We start from the raw sequence: 23,107 nt of genomic DNA, 5'->3' as shown, positions 1-23,107 counted from the left end.
CAAACGTCTTAGATGTATTAACTAATAAAAAATTGTGCTGCAGCTAAATGTGCCTGCGCTCACAAAGTGTTGCTCAATCGTTTGTCAAACAGGTGATCGCTAAACCACAATAAAGGACCACCGTCAGGAAGCACTTCTAGTGAGGCTGAAAAGACACGGAAAGGAAGAATCGGCCGTCATCCGCTGCTCTGAAGTAAAGTAACTGAGCAGGGATTATTTTAGGAGGACAAATGGGAAGGCACCAAGCCTCCAAGTGCTGAGGCACAGTATGCCAGATGCGAGGTGGGCCTTTGGTTGATCCATTCGGTAAAATCCGCAGTCATAGCTAGCTTCCGTGGGGAGGCATCATACCCGTAACAAGGACGTAAAGCAAATGACAAAGTGTTTACATGCTCCCCGCTGGGATCAGGCAAAGAAAATCAAAAAGAAATGAAAAGAACATCACCCCGTTTCCCAAGAGACTCGACTAAAGAGAGAGCGCTACGAGACATCCCGTTCGGACTCCGTAATCTATAGGCGACGCTGCGGCAAATAATTGACGCCTGGCAGCAGCTGCTGTCTCGCTCAAATACGCTTAAAAGAGAGCAGGCGCGCTAATTATGCGTGCTATAGACGATCTCCTGCTACTATGCTAGAGTACCCTCGACCACCCTACACCAAGGTGGATGTGACCTCAAGCGTTCACATGCCGGTTGCACCGGAACAGTAGACCGGAACCGCAGCTATCAACATCATCTTCGCCATAAAACCTTCATCTTCCTGCCCTGTGTCTGTCGTTCTGCTGCACCCCTTCCCCCGCGAGGCGTAGCGGGCTATAGTAACATCAGTCAGGGGCCAACCTCTCCACTTTTCTCCAATCAAAGTTGCCCTCTCTCCCTCTGTCTCTCTACGTTTGCTAAAGCCAGTTCGACGTTTGTCCAGAATCTTCGATGCGTCACTCTCAACAGCGACTATATAAGAACAAGCCAAGTGTCATGTGCGCACCTGCTCCATCAGTGCGCTCACTGCGTGTCTCTAATGAAGTCCGTCAACGCAACCATGTAATGCGAGTAATGCGCACAGGTACTCTCTCTCCGGGCTTCCTAAAGCCTAAAATTGTTTTCGAGGAGGAACGGCGACGCTGCTGACATCGTGTGGAGTGTGGACAAAGCACACAAGGTGTCGAATTGCGCGCCAATTTTGATCGCTACTTGCGGCGGTATATACGCGACGGATTGTCTGTCACAACTTATGGCTTCACTCGAGATTATGTATTTAACCGATCGCAACGGGCAAACTGCTGCCTTCTCCATAAACCGAGCGTGAGGCGTACGGAATGGTGATGTCACGCTAGTAGGATGACTATCCATCCGTTCAAAGGCGTTGCTTATCACAATTCGTTATCAAACCAAAAATTCATTTACCCCTACGTCCGCGTTCTACTTTCGTTGAACGTGGTTCTAAACATAATGACGGGAGCGGGCGCCGCAAACCTTAGTACTTGTTGCGCCTGCTATGGTAGTCCAACGAAGTGCCGCCTTTCTGTGCTTTATACTGCCGCTCTTGACGGTGCGCCTGTTATAATTCCTTGCTTTCCCGTCAAAAGCTTGCTCGCCATTGATGTGCAGGTTCATTATTAGTAAAACACAACAGTACTACAGTGCATCTAGGCTTCAATCAATTAACCAATGAAACTTTTGTTTGTTTCTCATCAACAAGGACGAAGGCTATAGGAGCAAAGGCTGCAAATATGAAGCTGACAAGAATAGTGTACTTTTCCGAGGCAAATATAGAGTGTATTCGAAATACGGGGAACACGCAACATACGCACTGTTCAAAAACTTATACGTGGGAAATAAGGTTCCAAAATAAATTATACGTCGCAGCAGTCCGGCAGCAAGGAACAGGCCAGAAAGGTGAAGAAAAATCAGCAAACATGTCAGCGAGTTGAACAGAAAAGAAAGAAAGAAAGACAGAAAGAAAGAGGAAGCGTTAAAAATAGTAATGAATAATAAAAAAGTAAGAAACATTGTGAACTGCCTGATGGAGGAGGTGAATGTTCAAGTGCGTGGGCGGGAACGAAGTTTTAGACCTTCTAATGCATACTTCAGCTTAATACAATGAAGTTAGCAATTTATGTTGAAATAAATAGTATGGACTTTGAATGTAACAAAGGCCTGAAGTGCAGGAAACGTGAACATTGCTATTGCACAGTCTTTATTTTGGCATGATAGCGGCGACAAACATGTGCTTATTATTACTTCAACGTCTTGTACTCACTCGGCCTTGTGGAGCCGAGCTCGGACACGTCGTCGCCAGAAGTCGAAGACCACCCGCACGCTTTCCGTGGCACCCACCACTATCGCCACGCCCATCCAGAACCCAGAGTAGCCTCCGACAAGGCCCAACACTTGTGTGCCCTGGGAAGTAATCAAACATTTCGAACGTTTAGTCTGCACCTGAAATAATTATTTGCTTATACGGTCTGGCATGCAGGGTCATCCGTGCAGCCCTTCACATGAGCACTGCTGCACTTTTGTTGCGATAGCAATTATATGAACACTCCAAGCGGATTTCTGCCGTCGTCGTCGCCGTCACCATCGCCGTGAGGTTTCGTATTAAGTCGAAGGGCGATAAAATCGTCGCCCCGCGCCATATGCTGTATGTGCGAGTGAAAGCGCGTGAGGGACGCGCGCTTTCACGGAGAGCGAACGCATGGCGGAGAGCAAACGCGACGTCTTCCGTCGCGTGAAGGTCCGTGGGGGGGATGGGAGGGGGGGGCGACGTTGTGCTGCGGCTAGAGCACTGCACGGGCCCGGGCCGACCCGAAAGCCCGGGCACAGCCGGGCCGTCCGAAGCGTTTGTCGGTGGGCTCGGGCCGGGCCCAGGCTTAAAGCCGCGGGCCCGGCCGCGCTCGGGCTTGAGGCCGCGGGCCCGCGCCTGACTCGGGCTTGAAGCCACGGGTCCGGGCCGGACTCGGGCCCGTTCATTAAACGGCCTAAGTCAGGCCTTCGAGCACACGCGAACGTCATGTCATGCATTGCATATTTCTATACATTCTGTGCCAAGCTGAAGTGACACGTGCAAGAAAGATGACTCTTTGTATATCTTATCAAACAAAATGGGAAAACAGATAAAGTTGTCATTTTTATTTTTCACAAAGACGAACATTGTTTCCGCATAAGGAAAAATAAATTATGCAGAAAACCGCTCCTCAAACCGTTTCCATGTCACCGCTTTTGCGATTGCACGATTACCAGTCTCGATACGAGTGTATTATTTTAGCGCTAAGGCAAGGGGTGTCTGTACTTGTGCGTTTATTTTATGCTGTATGCTCGTGAATTCGCCGCCAGCTATATATATAAACAAAGCCACAAGAACGCGTCTGAACCCCCACGCATGAAGATCAGACAAATCCATGTGATACACATCATATCATCATCATGTCATTCGCATGCTGAATGAATGACGTCATAGACCCATATCGTACAAATCAAGGTAAATGCATGCGCACCAGCGGAAAAATAACAGCACAGGCAATGGGCCGGATCACTGATGTTTCCATGGGAGAAAATAAGATTTCGGCCTTTTATTGCTTATATTCAGGTGCTGCAGCTGATTAAACCTCGAGAAGGTGCGGCTGACAGATACGGTACAATCTGTAAGGAAAAAAAAGAACTTTTTTATTAAAGGCCGGGCCTGGTCATACAGACATGGGCCATAGCTATGAAAGCCCGGGCCCGGGCCGGGCTTTGTATTACGGGTCCGGGCTGGCCTAGGGCCTCGTAAAACGGGCCCGAGCCGGGCTCGGGCGAAAAATCAGACCCTCTAGCTGCGGCACCAACTGCATATCTTGCGACTAGGGCGCAAGAGGAACTGGCGACTCAATCTCGCACGCGAAAGGAGGAAAGCGGGAAGGCAGCGTGGGAGGGAGTGGGTGCGGCTTCTACTCTGCCAGGAAGTGCGTATTTTGCGCGGCTGCGGGCAGTCGCACGCGCCGTGTCTTGAAAGCGATCTGCACACGGCTCCTACCTTTGTATGCGCTGTGCTTTCGCCGCTAAGTTTCCGTTGAAGCGATAGACCGCACGAACCTTCGTTCGCTGCTGCTGCGCTTGCTCACGCCAGCGTTTTGACAGCGGTTGTCAGCGGTCGTCGAGTGTGATCTATTCATGTTTGCTTGTGCGCGCTGACACCATGCTTGTTAATTCACGTGGTAAGCGAATATGTCCAAGCTTATGCAGCCGATAAAACTACTATCCTTGCTCCGTAAGCTCTCTACTACTTTGCTATCACAATTGCTGCTTCACCTTTCGGGTGAAACTGCGACAACTTTTAGGGGCGAAGCTCCTTAGGGCGTGGGTCTGTCCTTCCTCCGATGTAGTATGTAGCCACCTCTAGTTTTATGAAGAGTTCACTAGATGGCGTAAGTGTCGATCTTTCTATATATGTGTATATAATCTCACTAGATGGCGCTAGTTTTTCGTATAGTTGATGAGAAACCCTGCAATGTAGTGCGACGGGTTACCGCTAGGGGTGTTATAATAAAAGGTGCTCGCTCTTGGCGCGCTTTTTCTTTCGCTCGGAGTCGCCGGATGGAAGACAAGGCTGCGGAGCGGAGAGCACGGAAGGCGGCGGCGGCGTGCGCTCGCAGGCAGAATCCCGCGGTGAGAGCCCGCGGGGCCGCGGCTTCACGACAGGCAGCGCGGCGGCGGCGCGAAGACCCCGTAGTGCGAGAACGAGAGGCAGAAGCGGCACGGCTGCGGCGCGAAGACTCAGGCGTTCGCGAACGCGAAGCAGTGGCGTTATCCAACCGTTATCCCTTCATTTCACGGACCACAAAGCCGTGGTAATGAAGGGACTCCGCAAACCAAGCATCTAAGAAGAAGCGTCTAAGAAAATAAACGTATTGTATAATACACACACTGTTTCTCACGTGTTTACTTGATCATATACTGGGCGAATTACTCGGAGTATTCACGGTTTACCGATGATCCCTCCGGAGCTTCGACCCATCATCATCATTCACCTCGTGGATATGCTGTGATTTTTTTGAAGACATTGGAGCTCTGCGCCCGCCTTTGATTACCTGAAGACCGCTGTTGCGTGAGTCTGTGCATCACTTGATCTACCTCTCCTGGTTCCTATCTTTTTTTGCTTTCTGCCCCCTTTCTCCTCCTCCAGTGTAGAGCAAACCTAGTGTAACCAGGTTGCATGCCCTGCCTTTCCTTGTGTTTCTTTCTTTCTTTCTTTCTTTCTTTCTTTCTTTCTTTCTTTCTTTCATTCTTTCTTTTTCAGCTAACTCCCAGAGTACGTTGCGACGGACACCACACCGATTTAATCACTACACAATTAAATATGAGCCCAAGTCACCATCTTCCCGCTTCTGACTCCTTGTCTTCCTTGTTCTCCTCTTGCATCCACACAGCTTAACTCGCAGCGGAGTTATTGAAAGTGATGTTGAATATGTCTTGGTCTTCTCACCTTCACCCGTAAATATGCGCCCCCCTCTCAGAAGGTGGACTGACAGTGCCATTAGTGTGGGTCAATGCACAAAATTGTAGAAGGTACGTTCAGGAAACACGCAGTGGTCGTTCCTTCCGATGTCAAATAGGCTCGTGGCGTAAAATGTAGGTCGCCGGGTGAGTCGTAAGCCTACTCTCTGGGACAGCGTTTGCGACTTTTCCGACATTGTTCTTCTTGGTCACCCTGCTGTTACATCAGGTGCTTACACTTTGTTACCGCTGGCTTTGCTTTTTAGCCACATTTATTTCCCTCGGTCAACGTCTTGTGCATGAGCGCCTGTTCGAACGTGCTTTCCCGCGAGAAATTACTCTTCAGTGCCTGGGTGCGCTGCAGCCAGGGACGGACTTAGGGCAGACTCCATTGGGCCCCCTCATCAAAACATCCAGGAAAGAAGGGGGGGAAGGGTCTCGCTGCATGATTATAATGTGAGCGCTGAAATGCTGGCATTCTCAGGGGGGGGGGGGGGAGTCGGTGTCCCTGAGCCCCCCCCCCCCTCCTCTCCTCTGGACTCCCAGTGGCTGCAGCATGCTCAGCATACCACGTCATTACTCAGCTCTTCCTCGTGTGAGATGTTACGCGCTGCGACTGACACCAAATCTGGCACGTCTCGGCCGAGCATGTGCGTCTGCAGGTCCAGGGCAATCTGGTCCTTATGGCGTGCGGCTGGCGATGACTTGCCGGAAATGCTCTCGCAATCCGCAGGTGTTGAGGCAGGAGTTGCAGTTCACTGTCCTTTCCTTCTGCGAAAACGTGCTTCGTCCATACCGCCGTTTGATCCGGCTTCTCGTCCGCCAGCTCCACCATGGATGTCGCTACGTTGATGGTGCTAGTAATCGCGCAACTCTTTATTGTCGCCGCGCTCAACATCACTTCTAAAGATATGTTACGTCGTGACACAAGAGCTGGGTCTGCTTTCAACCGGCGTCCATGTCGAGGCCAGTGAGTTTCTGCTGTCGCCCGCTCGGTGACTGTCTGGGGTGTTGCATTCTGTGACAAGGTGCAAGTGTTCATAGTGACCGCTGGCAGTGAGTCCGCTAGCTGTTTTTTTTTTTTTCTTTTGATGCGCCGTTCTGTTTGTTTTGATCGTTCCGGTGTCGGGGATCTGGGTTTGCGTAGGAAACGCCCGCTGCAAAGCGCTCTAGGAAAGGCCCAGGCATTTCACACGTTCCTTTCTGCTCCGCGGATAGTCTTGCGCTCGTCGCACTCGGTCAAACTTACCTACATACTGCATCCTTATCACTCGGCACTCCAAGAACGCAACTCGCGGCGGCAGCAGAAGGTCTATGCTATTCGTCACATGTTGAAGCGTCCGCTCAAGTAACGCCAGCCACTTACGATCGTACTCTCACATAGTCTCTTTCTCAACGAGCTCACCTCGACGTCCTTCAGTTGCCCCATCGCTTCCGATCCCACTGCTGCCACCAAATGTAACCGGCGCCTTAAACACTATACACTTTTACATCCGCACTAGTAACCATCTTCCACCTTTTGGCTCCTTGCATCCACAGAGCTTCACTTGCTGCGGAATTATTCATGATGATGATAAATGTGTCTTGGCCTTCAGACCTTCACCCGTAACAATGCGTTCAAATGTTGCATGCGTGCCGTTAACTGACGCACATACAATATACGCTTCCAGTTTATTAGGGAGCTTTACCTGAGCTTCTACTGTCCGTTACACACAGAATATTTGCTGGCTGCACACAGACGCCAAGCAGCAGTACTACTACTGAGTGCAAGAAAGAGAGACGGAGTCGTTACACTAACCGTTAACAGAGGAATGAAGTGCAGTGCGTCGACACTCCGCGATGTCATTAGCGCTCGTACTTTGACGTATGTGAGCCTGAAAAAAAAAGGATAAAGGTAAAAAAGACGCTGCCGATTGCATGGCACAGACAGACAGTCAGACATACGTTAAAGTTGGGCAAAAGAAAGAATAGAGAAGGAGAAGGTAGAAAGTGTTATAAAGAAATAAACGCCTCTCCCGTGCCACTAAGCATAACGGGATTATAAGAAGCCAATGAACCAAGACACCAACAAAAACATAGATGGGATTACTTATACATACTAAATGAATTAAATAAAGGAAGTTTTAATGGAAATGAAACTGGATGAAAGGACAGCTTGCCGCAGGTGGGGAACGATCCCACGTCTTCGGATTACGCGTGCGATGCTCTTACCAATTGAGCTACCGTGGCGCCGTTTTGCCATCCACTTTCTGGGGTATTTATGTCTTTTTTTTCTTCTACTAGAACTAACCCTGAGAGTGTTAATTAGCCAGCGCCACCACTCAGTTGGTAAGAGCATCGCACGCGCAATGCGTAAGAAGTGGGATTGTTCCCCACCTGCGTCAAGTTGTGGTCACGGGGTATTCCGTAATCGCATGCATCGGTTTGCTCTGCCGAGGGAACAGGGCTCGAAGCTAATCATCGGTCAAACTCAGGTCACTGAGAATGTGGTGATGTGTAAGTACGTGCCGCTCTTCAACGAACCTCTTTAACGCCGACCAGGGTCACTGCAGATGCGGGACTGGGTATAGGTATACCGCTGCTCGAAAGAAAGCCTTGGCGCCGACTTTAAGTACTATAGGTACGTACCACGCGCTCTGTGCTGGTCTTCAATGAGACTCTTTGATGCCAACTTGGGTAGCTAGGTATGTGCCGAATTAGGGAATGTCACACTCAACAATGATGTAAAAGATCCCTCGAATTTCTCTGATGCTCAGCGGATCGAACCTACCTCGCAAGGGATCCTCTGGGACGGCAATCCAACACGTTAGCAGGCTGTGCCATGACGCGTGCTTAAACACCCACCGGCGAGCCATGCATTTCGGAGGCCACGCGCAGGCTTTGCGGCGGCGGCGCTAGATCGCGCTGAGCGTTCTTGGGGAAGCGCGAAAGAGGAATTCCACTGCAGTACACACCTCCTGCATAACTCGTTTCGATGGTGGCTGTGTGGCTATAATAATTCGACGCTAAACACGCCGACAGTCATCGTGAGATGGATTGCACCGAAATTATTATTATTATTATTATTATTATTATTATTATTATTATTATTATTATTATTATTATTATTATTATTATTATTATTATTATTATTATTATTGCTATTGTTATTAATATTTCCATTGGGTCTATGGGAAACCGACCGAATGTTCACACATTGTTCCTCACATCAAAATATCCGGCTAAATCGGGTTCGTATTAGCCGGAGTCTAATGGTACCTTGCAACGTCGTACTTCACGTGGCCTCTTGTGAGCACCATATTGCATTCTATATCATTATGCAGAACCGTACGATCACGTAACATTTCATAAAGACTCATATTATATCTGCTATGTGACATTTGCTGCTTGCAACATCGTTGTTTCGTGATCAGAAGAGACCATGAAGAGACCAGCGACAAGGATTTTTTTTTTTCACACTTAGTGCGGCACTCACCCCTCCATAGACATGCTGGTCACTTGTTTCCATGCCGACTGGGTTGCTTTATAGATGGTCTCCCTGAGAAAGAGAACAAAGGCGAACTTGAAAATTTTGATCTCCGTCTAAATGCAGTCGCGCTACTTCTTTGTAGAAAATTATAAAATAATCTTTGCTTGTTTCATTGTTTGCATATTTGCTGGGCTGTTTCAGGTTTAAAATTAACAGTCACTTTAGCATACGCCAAAGAGGGTGAAGGCGAAAGCCTACGCGCTCAAGAGAGATTCATTAGATTACTTGACATTCTCATTCGAATACGTTGTCACATCTTATTATTTGGTTTTCCCGACTAAATGTCGCGGGTTCGAGTGCCTTATTTGACGCAACCTTAATTAACTGTGCCTTAATTAAACTCACCCTAATTAACACCAAAGGCCAAGGGTTCGACTCCCACCAAAGGTCGAGGGTACTGCTCCTACCAAACGTCATATGTTCGAGTGGCTAATTAACTCTACATTAATTAACTGTGCCTTAATTAGCTTCGCCTTAACTCCAAAAGGTGATGGGTTCGACTCCCACATAAGCTCGAGGGTGCCGGAATTAACTCTATCTTAATCAACACGGTGATGACGGTGACCCACGCGTCATCAAAATTTGTTGCGTGAGCGTTTGCATATAGGTAAGACACGATGCCGGGTCGGTGTAGTAAGTAAATTACTACACCGAGTCGTCATCGTGTACGATTTCACTTCGACGACACGGTTTTCACTCAAGGACGTTGAAGGTAGACTGAACGTGAAAGTTACACATCCCATGAAAGTTACACATATCCCATGAAAGTTACACATAATTATGGCGTACGTAATATTCTATTCATGCACATTAGTTGTGCAATAAAGCCTGAAGAAGTTATACTTGTAGCGAAAATGTATCCTAAACCTTACAAAAAAGTTTGTTTCTGTCAGTAGACTTTTCCTCCATATATGTCAACAAGTGCAGATCCCATGTTTTACTGCTTAGTTTAGCCCTGTCCTGGTACTATGTTATGAATAAGACGGCTTACGGACGCGGCCCTGCAGCACAATATATACGAAACAATAGCAACATTCTCTATTAATCTACTCGCTTCTGGTCTACTTGTGGGTACGCTGCATTTTGTTCCTGACAAGGTCTCTAAGGAAGTAATCTCTGAGAACCTTGTGCCCACCTGCACGCCGTGTGACAGCGTTCATTGCAGACAACGCTGTACATTTCTCGGCCATCGGTGTGAACGCAGTGCACTGAGGACAAAGAACAAGAAAGGCGGGAAATGGCCGGGTCAGAATTGGTTTCGCAAGCTATTGATAATGAAGATTTCAATCCTACCCATATTGTGTTAGAATTAGCTTGAAGTGAAGAAACGCTTGGCAATTCAGTACGCAGAAATAAGCATTCTTGACACTATGGAACAATACGTGGTATTGTGGTTTCCACCAAGATGGACGTCTTAATTTTTGTTGCGTATATTCTAATTTTAGCCCAGTGAAAAAGAAAAGAAAAAAGGAAAAGCGACGGAACGTGGGCAAAAGAGTCACAGTTTCGCCCAATAGGGAGAAGCATTGATTGTGACAGCAAATTATTAGGCGGCCATACGAAGTAAGGCTAGTCGTTTTATCAGCTGCATAAATGACTGTAAACATTCTCTTACTAATGAAATAAACAAGCAAACTGTCTCGCGCACACAGGCGAACATGAACACACCTCACTCGATGACCACGGACATACGATGTCAGAAAGCCATGGCGTGATGAAGTACGGCAGCAGTGGCGAGCGAATGCCCCTTCGTACTGCCTCTAGTTTCGACGCGAACTGGGCGCGCGAGCACACGGCGTACACGAAGCCATCAGCTATCTCAGGTCGGCTAATTTTCGAACCCACCGAAGGTTGCCGCCAAGATAAGACGTGCCGAGCCGCCGCAGCTGAAGTAGAAGAGGTGATGCGCCCTAAACTGCCCCCCCCCCCCCCCCCCCCCCTCCTATAGCTCGCACGCATCTCTCCGCTCCCCCCTCTGCGTGAGTGAGAAGACGGCGCGCACCTTCCCCGCCTTCCTCCGAGCGCGAGAAGTCACAGCCTCATCAAGCATCAAGCCACCATCATTTTCGGGTCACCCTAACAAGTTTTCACTCGTCAGCCACAGCATACGGCGCGCGGCCCCGATTTTATCGCACTTCGACTTGATATAGAACATCACGGCGACGGCGGCGGAAATTCGCCTGGAGTGTCCTTCCATATTATTGCTCTGGCAATGAAAAAAGAGATACTATCGTAATATTTGAAAAAAGAACAATTAAGATATTGGTCAGTCGGGACACTTCTTTTTCACTCTTCTTCTTTTTTTTTTTTTTTTTTTGCAGATTCAGCTCTGCACGAGAGTTACACTACAGCGCTGCAGCTGTTAGCGAGCTTCGTAATAAGCTCGTACTTGTAAAAATGTTAGTAAAAGCCACATTTATACACCATGATTGAAACTGCAAAAATTCTACAAATGTGTCACTCATGTGTTTTAAGGCACCTCATACATTGCACAACACCATTTCGTTTGCGTATATATGAGCCACGATCTAGAGAGAAAAAAATAAGAATGCGCACTGTTCAGCCTTTATTGCGTGCCGCTGAAAAACACGACTTACTGGTATCGAGCAAGTCGCAGACGTATTCGCTTATGTGATTTCGCCAGGCGTAATCATTTGGGATACATCCACACACTTCACGCGTTATCTCCTTCCGGCATTCTTCGTAACATATCTAGAAAGACAGAAAAAGGAACGACATGAACTTAAGCAACCTGGAGTTCTGAGACCACGAGTACAAACATTTAAACTCGAGAAAAAATAAAAAGAATCCACAAGGGCTTCAAGTTACGAACCAACTGAAAGATTACTTGAAATTTCGGAACCCATACGAGTTCCTTGTTCATTGACAGAGTCGACACCCGATATGTCATAAAACGTATGGATGGCACCTTGCCCCTTGTTCATACCCAGTCATTACGCCAGCTGCTGCGTACATAATTTGACCACACCGATATCACTGTATTGTGAACTCGTATAGTATCCGGAACGTCAACTAACTGTGTTTTTTTTTCTAGTATGCTACCTTACCATACGAGTTTTTGTCGAACCTTCGACTATGTGAACAACTTCGATTTTATTTTCGCAACTAATCAATGGAAATTTTTTTTTCAATTATACCACAGAAGTCATAACGATCCGCACAATTTTATGTCGTTTCCACGACTCTGGAACGTGGCCATAAGGCTAAGGGTCACCACCAAATTGACGTAACGTTTCGACATTCCATGAAGAAAGCAGTTTTGCATTCCGGAATATCACCTAAAGAGGCCTAATAACATTATGGAAGCAGGTGTGAGCAACAACATTTATTTAGTTATAGTTTTGCTATAGCCCTTTACGACCAACAGGGGCCCAGAGTGACATAAAGAAGGTGGCGCTCACCTCTTTTGAGTACTGGACCTTGTAGTTTGGTAGGCGCAGGTACCGGGTGTAGTTGTCACACTTGGTGGCGAAGGGAGCTGGCAGAGATACGACTCCTTCCTGGGACAACGCCGCCCCGAGAATACGACTAAACGACTTGACTAAACTACTTGACCACATGATACCATTGAGGTATCAGATTTTTTTAGCAGCGGATAGCTATACGGTAAAAGACAGCCATAATGACTACATAAAAACAGAAATATCCAAAATAAAATAACTATGTGAGACCTGTTAACTTCAAACTTCAACAGCGGAGACACTATATCATGCCTCTTATATGTTGTTGCGTTTATTGTTGCTGCCGCTGCCGCCACCGCCACCGCTTGTTTGCCTTCTGTTATTGGCTCGTAACCACTATGCGGGATTGCCTTGGATTCGGATGGAATTAGACAATTAGTTATGTCAAGATAACAACTGAGATAATTGGGGTGGAATTAGTGAAATTTAAAATAACATAAAGAGTTCTAAATTTGACTAGAAAACGTCTTTAGGACCATTATCGACTCTTAACGACTGAGCAAGCATCCATGTGACATTGGCCAAAAGAGGAGGCTCCTAGAGACAGAATGTAAGTCAATTCAGTTTGTCTAAATGCTGTTTCTAAAATGTGTTTCCTTGCATATAATTGTGAATCGGCGACAGAAAAAGAAAACTAAAGGACCACTTTCAAGAGCCGAAATTGTTGGATTTACTGATTGTTTGTATTTTCTTTCCCGGTGGCGCGAGCACCTCTGAACAGTTACATCTTAATTAATGTTATTTTGATCATGGTAGCACTTCACTACTTAAGTTCACGTAAGTGTCCTTAATTTTTGTTATTTCTAACGGTACTGGCACTTTCAAACATAAGTCCAAATACACGCAAGAAAGAATAAAAAAAGGAAAGAGCTTATAGATGGTTATGTTTAAATAATGTTGCTAGTTTTTGCCGCTAACTGAAAAACTAGGTTACCAAATTTACACTAACACTGCGAGCAGTTTGTAAGTATTTATTTATCGATGGTTGGTGGAAACCAGAGGAGCAAACCCATTAAAGTGATAGAACGAGCATTGTCATCATGGTCGCTTTGTTGTACAATACATGGTTCTCCGATTCCAATCGCACAATCACTTTCTTGATATTAAACCCGTTTTGATATGGTGAAGCAGGCATCATGTGCAACAGTAAGAGCACTACGTGCGAATGGATTTGGCACCAACACTTAATTTAACCTTTCTCGTATCGTTGACTTCTTCCCAGTCGTATATTTTATTAGTTGTGCCGATTTGAATAGTGCAAAGAATGCCTTCATTGACAACAACAACAGCAACAAGTTATCGGATCTACATACATCTATGGAAAATTTTAACGCGAAAGCGTTAAGGGCCCCGTGTCGCAGAAAATACGGCGTCGGCGTGGTGCAGACGAATTTAAATGGGGTGACGGCGATGAAGAATATAAAGAAACTAGTGGTTTGCAGGGAAGAGTGTGTCGTGTCCTTCTCTTTCTTAAAATTTTAATTTGGTTATGCTCATTAAAAACACTTTTAGAGATTCTTGCTTCTCTGACCATCCACTATTGCAGGTGAGCACCACTCTTTCCAAACCAGAACAGAAAGTTAGCTCGAAAGGAACCTACGTCAACAACGATTGGACAGAGCGTAACACGGAGGGTGTGTCGCAGTGCTGTTTTTCCGTGCCGCCCTTCTTAATCGTCCATGCCCACCGACCTGCACGATTCCGAAGACGAAGTCGCCTGACGGCTTGAAAGCCATGGCGTGCTTCTTTCCCGCTGTGTTTGTGTCGACGTGGTGAAAGCCGAGGTTCATTTCGAATTCATCCAGTTCTACGAGGTCGTCTTCTGGCCAGGCAAACAGCACGTTCATCTCTGAAAATGCAGTCAAGGCGAGTGAAGCCCACGCATAATTTCATCGCTAGTTCATCCGTAACGATTACCTTATTATCTATGAGCATTTCACGACAGTTATCGGGAATGCGCTGAGTTAAAGGCTCGTGATTGAGTCGACCAGTGCAAGTTTCAAAGTGAGAAGCAGACGAAAGAAAATGTCAAACTGATTCAGGCGCTCGTACGCGAGAATACTGCTATACATTACAAATATTGTACAGAGAAATGTTTTTACATCGGTCTTATTCGAAAGATGTATGTAGGGGTGCTACCTAAAGCTGCATCAAATAATTTTACGGATGCCTATACCCTTCATTTAAGGCCAACAAATAAAATTCTCTAGTGCAAGGCTCGAGTATCAGTTAAGGCCTTATTCTGGTCAGCAGATGCCTGCACTTCAACTTCTATGCTTTGTTTCTTTCTGAAATGGTGCATTAACGACGCTTATTCCCTATTGTAATGGCACTTGAAGCTTCCGCGAATGCAATAGCGCTGCGCACGAACCGAAGGCCAAGACGTTTTGGTGGACGGTGTCGATCTTGGAGTCGTGCCTCCAATTCATAGTGTAGCACATCTGGCTTGGCAGGCGGGAGTATGACTGTCGAGTAACGCTGTAATAAAGAATACACATGGAAGCAGTTATACGTGGGAAGGCCTGACATAAATTCATGTTGCCACAGTACGACTGCAAGCTGTAATGTAATGACATGGTGCTTCGTCTATTATTACAGCGGAGCAGTTATACGCTAGGTTCTGGCGGTTTGTATGCGTAGGTAAAAAAGATGGCGACCACCCCAGAGCTCAAAACCGGCCAATCCTGGTGATAAAAGCGTATCTTCGGGTATGCTCCAGCTGTGTCAAAAAGAGAGAAGTGTCAAAACGTATTGTGATAAAGAATATCGTAATAAAAAAAAGTAAAACTGGAATAGACAATGTGTAGTATAGGTTGCGGTTTGACTTCATGGGCTCTATAGGCAAACCACGTGACCTTATCTCAGTTCCATTCCACCCGTTCAATGGGTAGGCCGCGTGCGGTCAGGAATGCGGAAGAACAACGCGCCTATGAAGAACTCAATGGGTAGGCCGCGTGCGGTCAGGAATGCGGAAGAACAACGCGCCTATGAAGAACACTGTCGTGAACGGAAGCGGGAATGTGCACGTCGACGGTGGGCGGCACCTAATACGGACGAAGATCGTTCCGCAAACGCCAAGCGTATGCCCCTTTGTTTGGATCAACCCTACCGACTACACTCCCATCTTAATTGTGGGTGATTTCAACATAGACGCGTCTTGGCCAGACGGAAAATGGTTCGAGGCGTTTCTCTTGGAACGGTTCGGTATTCAATGTTGCACAAACATCAGTGTGCCCACGACGCGTCATCATTCGTGCATAGACCTCAAATACAGCTCCGCTGGCCATCCACCTTCACAGAGTGGAATGACCCTGAATGACGTTCTGTAGGCCTAAACTAACATTTCAGCTTGACGTAATGTTCACCTTTAGTGTGCCCTTTAAGTTTTGCCGATGGCGGTAGGGTTTTCCCTTTGCGCGCATACATCTCTCATTTCTAAAGCAAATTTTATCCAATAAGTTATACAAGTAGTGACATAAACACGTCAAAGTCAGCGTGCAATGACATGTGTTTCATTCTGCTGTAGGCCTCATTTGTAGCGAAACGTCGATGTAAAAGCTCTTAACCGGAAAGCAAGTGGCGAACAATGGGGATCACGGTTGACGAATTTTGTCGGCTACCTCGATACGTCGACGGCAGAGAGCAACACCTGCGTAGACGTTGCGTTTGCGACAAATACAGCGGACGCGTGCAGTGTCAGATTTCCGCGCACCGCTTCAACTATCAGAAGAACGTCTTATCAATGATTACAGCAAATACTCATGTTTGTGTCGGAGTTCGCGCGTAGAGGGCTCTACCCAAAATGAAGCACCATGTGAGGAGGAGGAGGGAAAACTTTATTTTCGTCAGATGCAGAGTTATTTAAATTACTGGGTTTCTTCTGCTAGGCGGCGTGAGGTGGCCGTAAGCCCTTTACTTTCGGCGACCTCCAAAGCCCAGTTGACGGTCCGCAGCTGGACCGCGGGATCCGAGCTGGACACCGCTACCTCCCAGTCTGAAGTGTTATTAAGCTCGAGTTCCGCCCTAGGTTTGAGCCCGGGGCAGTCGCTCATTATATGTGTCAAGTCCGCTTTATAGGCGTGGCAGTTCTTGCATTTAGGTGAGAAGCAGCCCGGATATTTTAGTTAATACTTGTAAGGGTTGGCAAATGAGCCAGTCTGCAACTGTCTCCAGGTCACCTGTTGCAGTTTATTCAGTGATTTATGCGGAGGGGGGTATTTTTGTCTACATTCGCGGTAGTGCATAGTAATTTCATGGAATGTCACCATGCGATTCCTCACTGAACCGAGGTCGAGGCCTTCGACCGCCCGGCTGACGAAACCTCGGGCATAATTGTGGGCAGCCTAATTTCCTGGGTGCGAGGAATGTGCCGGGACCCAGATGATTTGAATCTGGCGATCAGGCGGTGGATATTTGTTTAGAATTTGCATGGCCGGCTTGTGGATTTTGCCACTTGCAAAGTTTCTAACTGCGGTTTTGGAATCGCTAAAAATGATTTCCGCGGTGGTGCCATTTATAGCCAGAGCTATAGCTGCCTCTTCTGCTTCCTCTGCATGCATGCAACAAATTGTTGCTGCGGAGTGGGCCTGACCTTGATTGTTGACTATGCCTATAGAGAAGGCATCTCGACTTGGGTATTCCGCAACGTGGACGTGGACTATATCCTGCAGACCCGAGTAGTGTTTATGTAGAGCTTTAGCTCTTGCTCTCCTTCTGTCCTTGTGATGTTCAGGATGCATGTTTTTTGGTATTGGGTCTATCCTTAAATTTCTGTGGTATATTAGGGGAAGTTTACATATTGGGGTGTGTGTGGATCCGTATCGGATCCCCAGGGCCTCCAGTATGTGTCTTCCTACTTGAGTTTTGGATAGCCTCTCCAGTTGGGCTAGCCTGTGTGCCTCGACCAGCTCCTCTAGGGTATTGTGAATTCCCAATTCAAGGAGCTTCTCATTAGCCGTGTATCTAGGGAGGTGAAGGGCTCATTTGTATGATTGTCTAGTCAGGCAATCGATTTTCTTCCTTTCAGCCGGGTAGAGGTGCAGGTAAGGAAGGGAATATACTATGCGGCTCAGGTGAAACAAATGGAATGTCTAGTCGCTCACTCAGTTATATGATATGATAATATTGATTTTGGGAGAACAATACAACAGTTTGCACTTCGCTACCGGCTTCTTGAATTATTGCGGCCAGTTGTGAAAGAGGCACACATTCGTGCGCTATCTTCTCCAAACTGTACTTTAAGAAACAAAGCGGTGTCAGTTCTTTGTCTGGGTTATTAGTATTAACCTAAATATGTCCGCTGAACGACAGAGGCGTCTGCCCAGAGTGACCATTTTTGCTGACAATTAGCGAATTTGGTCTTATCGTTTCCGATGAGCCGCTTGTCATTTTCTGCAATCACACGTAGAACCTTTCTTGGCTTTGTTGATGTTAGAGATACCTTCTTTCGCAGAACGGCAGCCTGATGCATAGCCTCCCCGTAGGTCATATCGCATGTCTAAAATTTCAAGTGGCCCTGGAATGGAGCACTCATTTCTCAATATCATATTTGGCTAGCTGAATGTAGCCTCATAACAAGTTGTTGACGATCTGTTTCTGGCCACTGTCCGTCAATGTTTCGATCAATTTCAGCAGGTTTCCGAAAAGCGTATGAAACAATGTAAACTTAATAAGCGTTTTTTTTTTCTTGAAGCAGCCCAATTTTTTTTTAATTGTTTCGTGGAACGAAATATTCCGTTTGCCCTAGGCTGTTTTTGAACACGCTGGGCTGCCTATTTTGGCATCTTTTGAGGAGGTTGTCCCTTTGTTTGTGCGAATTCGTCCAGTCCCACGGCCTCCCCCGCAGATCACCAACGTCCCCTATCTTCCATTAAGAAAATTATCCTTGGTTTCCTAATCCCACATCACCATCTAGTTCTACGCTACTTTCTCTTCTAATCTTAAAGTTATGCCTCTTCTCTGGAACCTTTCTGAGCTTCCTCAATTGAATGCTGATTCTATCCTGAATCAAACTTCTGCTGTTGTGCAGAAAGTGTTTGCATATGTCATGGGATGCATGAATGCTAAGCTAGGGGTCAAACTAGTCGACGGTGTTACTTACTTTGGACTCAGGTAAAACTCGAAGAAATACTGCGTTGGGTTCACAAAGCCAATTTGCAGAACATCTTCAGAACTGTGAGCTATGTCGCCAAGGTTGCCACCGGTTAGCAGCAGTCTTTTCAGCTCTGCTATCTGTGGAAGCGTAAATGAATAATAAGAAAAAAACCGAATAAGCATAAAACTTTACATTTTACGCCCTTCTCATTAGAACATTAGCCAGTCATTCGAGGAGTTCAGAAAATTTCGCAAGCTTTTACTCGGGATTGATAACACATTTCCTGCCGACTTTAGCAGTATTTTCATCCCATTTTCATAAACAGAAGCTTATAGACAGAATATAGCACAGATTTCCAGCTTCAGAATTAAGACCGTTGTATTTGTGTAGTAGTTGTGTTTTTCGCGGCCTTCAGCTACAGGTAAACTCAGCAGTAGTTAGCATAGACAAGTAACTACTGAAAAACCCACTGGCCAACCACTTTTCGAGATACCTACGTTAGTGGTGTTAGTATCGCAGAACTCCGGATAGTGCTCGCAGAGCTTGGTCTTGCTGACCCTGGAAAGATGTAGAAAGGTGGAGGCGAGTAAAAAAAAAACTTGCTCTGTTATTTTTCAGACATGTGTTTATTCACTGGGCACGGAAAAATAATGCTATTCTTTAATGAATTGCTTCACCTACGTAGTACCATTGTTTATTTATTAATTCATACTATCGAACTGTCTTCAGATGTCTATTCACAAGCCTTCGCTATACGAGTTATACTCTTTCAGAGATGGACTGGTGCTTGCGCAGAGCAAGTTAGCGAGATAGTCATTACAAAAGTTACTGCCTTGAAGCAGCGCTGTGTTCTGCAGGCCTGTGGATCGCAGGCGCGCTAATCGAACACAAAATCGTGCTAGCGGTCTGCAATGATGAAACTACGCGGCCTGGTCCGAGCAGTGCATTCGCGAACTGGAAAGAATGCACGTTTTCTTTCGATCGCTTCAATTTGCACCTAAGCGGCTTGGACGTAGCTACCAGGTTGTCAGGCAAGATGTAAGCACCACCGAACTCTTTCTAAATGGGACATACGTCATCTCGTCAGGAACAAGAACAACATTATCGTTTTGCATAGCGTCTGTATTTTGGAGCGCTACTGAAAGGTGAAGACCAGAGAAAATCTCGCGTACTACCGCGATCTTGCTACTCCCTGGTGAATGACTGAAAAGTGGGAGCACGTGAAAGAAAGTTGGAGGAGAGGAATGTTTTACAGGCATCTGACATTACTGCAGTGAAAGCGCGTATGAGTTCGGATGCAGCGTTCAAAAAGGGTATTGACGAGCCACAAACCAGTTGGTGACGCAGACCGAGAGGCCAGGAAAGAGGAGCACCTCGGTGCCCTCGATGCGAACGTCGACGGCGCTGGGAAAGCTGAGGTACTCTTCAACCACTTTGGATGCCTGGTACAGGAAGCCCATGGTCATCATCATGAAGACGCCGATGCGCAGCAACCGCACGCGCTGCTGGTACCTGAGCATTCGCGTAATGTTGACACCCGATCTCTACATATAAGCACAGCCTACATATCGGATGAGACAACTTAGCTAAAAAAAAAGAAGAAAACGCAGCTGTCTTTCCCTTCTATATGTCCAATAACGAACAAACATAAAGAATAAATAATCATTAAGTACCGTTACTGCCACAATACAGGGCGATGTCAATTTGCATTGACATCGCGTGGTTATTTACACATTTAATAGCTAAGATTGTACTTTCTACTTATTATTTATGCACGGGAGTGGATACCCTTAAGAGTTAACAAAATGAAGAACTTCTAATCTTGTCTTGCGCTGCATCAGCAGCCGGCTGTAAGTGTTGAAGAAACAGATATACTAGGCCGACATCACGATTGGGATACGCGTGAAATCTCCAACACTTTCTATTTGAAAAAAAAAAAAAGTTACGGCAGACCTCATCTCACGATGACTGTCGATGGTAATGCGAGTAGCATTCGAACAATTGATCGATCCACACCGTATTTCTGAAGTCACGTTCATTTCATATCTGAAGAGGTCATTCTGAGAATTCTGTTGCCTCGGCTATATGTTACATGCTCCAGTATCGCCCCACTGTGCAATGACACTCGCTTGCCAAGAACGACCACGATAATGGCGGCATGACGTCAACTATGTGACGACGATGACAATATTGTTATTCTTCGTTATTCCATCTTCATTATCTTTATTATTCGTTATTAGATCGTCATGACGACAATGGAATAGCGATGAATGACGTTGACTGATCGACAAAAATGGTATGACGAGGACGGCATGAGAATGACTGTGACGATAACACGATGTCGTATATATATATATATATATATATATATATATATATATATATATATATATATATGTGTGTGTGTGTGTGTGTGTGTGTGTGTGTGTGTGTGTGTGTGTGTGTGTGTGTGTGTGTGTGTGTGTGTGTGTGTGTGTGTGTGTGTGTGTGTGTGTGTGTGTGTGTGTGTGTGTGTGTGTGTGTGTGTGTGTGTGTGTGTGTGTGTGTGTGTGTGTGTGTGTGTGTGTGTGTGATGTATGCCTGATTGCAAAGCTAGGTATGCCGTTCGCCTTCAATTGTTAAGCTGGAGGTTTGTGTTTACGCCACGAAATTTCCCGACCAACGAGAGCGTATACAGCTTCGCTGTTGAATAAACTATTGAAAAGGTTGGGCCGGCAGTTTTGGTTTTGTTGGCCTCGCGTGGCGGCTCGAAGTCCTTGGACACGGGCGGCGTCGTCGGCTTGCCGGACGGCCCAGAGCTGGTCTTTCAGATCCGAACTTTTCAGAGCCGCCTCCCAGCGGCGCCGACGCCGACCGGAGAAGGTCCCCGATGGCCCCCGCAGCAGGGGCGGCGGCGGGAAGGAGCGAGCTCGAAGCTTTCTATATGCTGGGAACGTCCGCCGTTATGGGCGCGTCACGAACGGCGTTTTAATAGGCGGGGCAGGTAGTGCAGCTACTGGCCACCCTCCTGTGAGTGTCGCCAGTGCCGAAAGGTGTTTCGCTGCTCTCGCCGTTTGAAGACTTTGATGCGTTGTCAAATGAGCGACGGGCGCTTGACTGGACTGGCATTGTTACATACACATAGCGACATTGCTATTGACACGACAAAAGGAATTCAGCGGTTTGCAAACAAAGATAGCGGACAACGGAGGTTGGAGTTTGTGATAGTAGCTTGCATAGGTTGGGTCTTTTCAAGGTTAGTTGCCGAAAAAGCCAACCCTAATGCTTTTATAACAAACCCGTTAACCTTGTTATCCCCCCTTGCCCCCCTCCGAAAATAATTAATTAAATTCTGATGTTTTACGCGCCAAAACCACGATCTGATTATGAGGCACGCCGTGGGGAGGGACTCTAGAAATTTGGACCTGCCAGGGTTCTTTAATGTGCCCCTAAGTACACGAGTGTTTTCGCATTTCGCCCCCATCGAAATGCGGCTGCCGTGGCTGGGATCGCACGCGTTTTTGTCTAATAAAATTCAGTTGGTAGTCAACGCTTGCGTTTGTACATCGTTCCGCTAACCAGACACCTATATATCCCCGCCCTTCTGTGCTTTGCGCTGCATTCACGTCATTAAAGAACCGATTTGTCCTATTTTACTTTAATGGCGACTCTGTACGTCATGGTCTGTGTAACCGCTTAAAACCGGTGCATATTGTCATGTGCTACGCAAATGTAAAACAATGTATAAGAAGAACAAAGCGCAACTCGCATTCGCACGTGGACGCACTTGGCTATCCGACCTTCAAGGCCTCCACGAATATTACTTTGACGTGATAGCGCAAAAGTAAAAAGTGTTTACTGAATTAATACGCTTTCAACTCAAAAAGCCGGAACAAACTGCGTCGCTTGTTTTGTTAGTTATTCACATCAAGAGGTCGTCCGTGTGGAACTCTAGAGGATGGACAGCCGGGTAAGCGATTCCACAGACGCCAGTAATTATATTTTATAGAACGCATTTGCGTGCAAAAAAAAAAGAAGAAGAAAAACATTCCACAAGTATAGCGGTTATTTTTTAATTTCGTTCGCAGAACAAGGCTTGAAGCGTCTCACTTTTTCTTATCCCCTTTGGCTCCTAAATCCAGAATCCAGCCCAGCGCCATTTCTAGTCGACAGTTGGACACGACCTGCACAAGCAAAAGTGTAAGAGCGGTTCTTGATACTGATCAGAGCAGCACAAATCAAAGAGAATTGCTATTTGTTAATGGAAGCAGGTGGCCACGAGAGAGAGAAAGGGGGAAAAAAAAGGGGGGGGGGGACCCTTGATCTTATCCAGGAAAGCAACATGGAAAAACATAAGAAAAGGGGTTGTGGTGAAAGCGTCTTTATTTTAAACATCAAATACAGGCCTCGATGCCTAGGTCGGTCCCGCACCTCCTATATTAGGGAATTCAGCTCTGGATCCATAATGTAAGGGAGGAGTGAATTAAAATAGGGAGCCATGAACCCAGGCCCGGAGGCCACCCGAATCAGTAGGCGATATTAGTCCACGAGG

General features: G+C 46.6%; 1 protein-coding gene across 1 annotated transcript in view; it reads right to left on the bottom strand.

Annotated features, from left to right (window-relative positions):
- The window catches only part of LOC119446078 (uncharacterized), a 47,625-nt gene extending 27,529 nt beyond the window's left edge, over positions 1-20,096 (bottom strand). Inside the window, exons 1-11 of the mRNA XM_049664845.1 lie at positions 19,909-20,096; positions 19,074-19,134; positions 18,583-18,713; positions 14,854-14,960; positions 14,174-14,331; positions 12,423-12,521; positions 11,598-11,712; positions 10,136-10,208; positions 8,947-9,009; positions 7,270-7,345; positions 2,260-2,399 (exon numbers count right to left, since the gene is read on the bottom strand). Of these exons, the coding sequence (XP_049520802.1) occupies positions 2,260-2,399; positions 7,270-7,345; positions 8,947-9,009; positions 10,136-10,208; positions 11,598-11,712; positions 12,423-12,521; positions 14,174-14,331; positions 14,854-14,960; positions 18,583-18,713; positions 19,074-19,134; positions 19,909-20,096 (1,211 nt within the window). The remainder of the gene's footprint in view (positions 1-2,259; positions 2,400-7,269; positions 7,346-8,946; positions 9,010-10,135; positions 10,209-11,597; positions 11,713-12,422; positions 12,522-14,173; positions 14,332-14,853; positions 14,961-18,582; positions 18,714-19,073; positions 19,135-19,908) is intronic.
- Between the last annotated feature and the right edge of the window lie 3,011 nt (positions 20,097-23,107).

Source organism: Dermacentor silvarum, chromosome 3 (assembly GCF_013339745.2).
Source record: "Dermacentor silvarum isolate Dsil-2018 chromosome 3, BIME_Dsil_1.4, whole genome shotgun sequence".
In the NCBI taxonomy this organism is placed as follows: domain Eukaryota; kingdom Metazoa; phylum Arthropoda; class Arachnida; order Ixodida; family Ixodidae; genus Dermacentor; species Dermacentor silvarum.
This window is presented reverse-complemented; position numbering and strand designations above follow the sequence as displayed.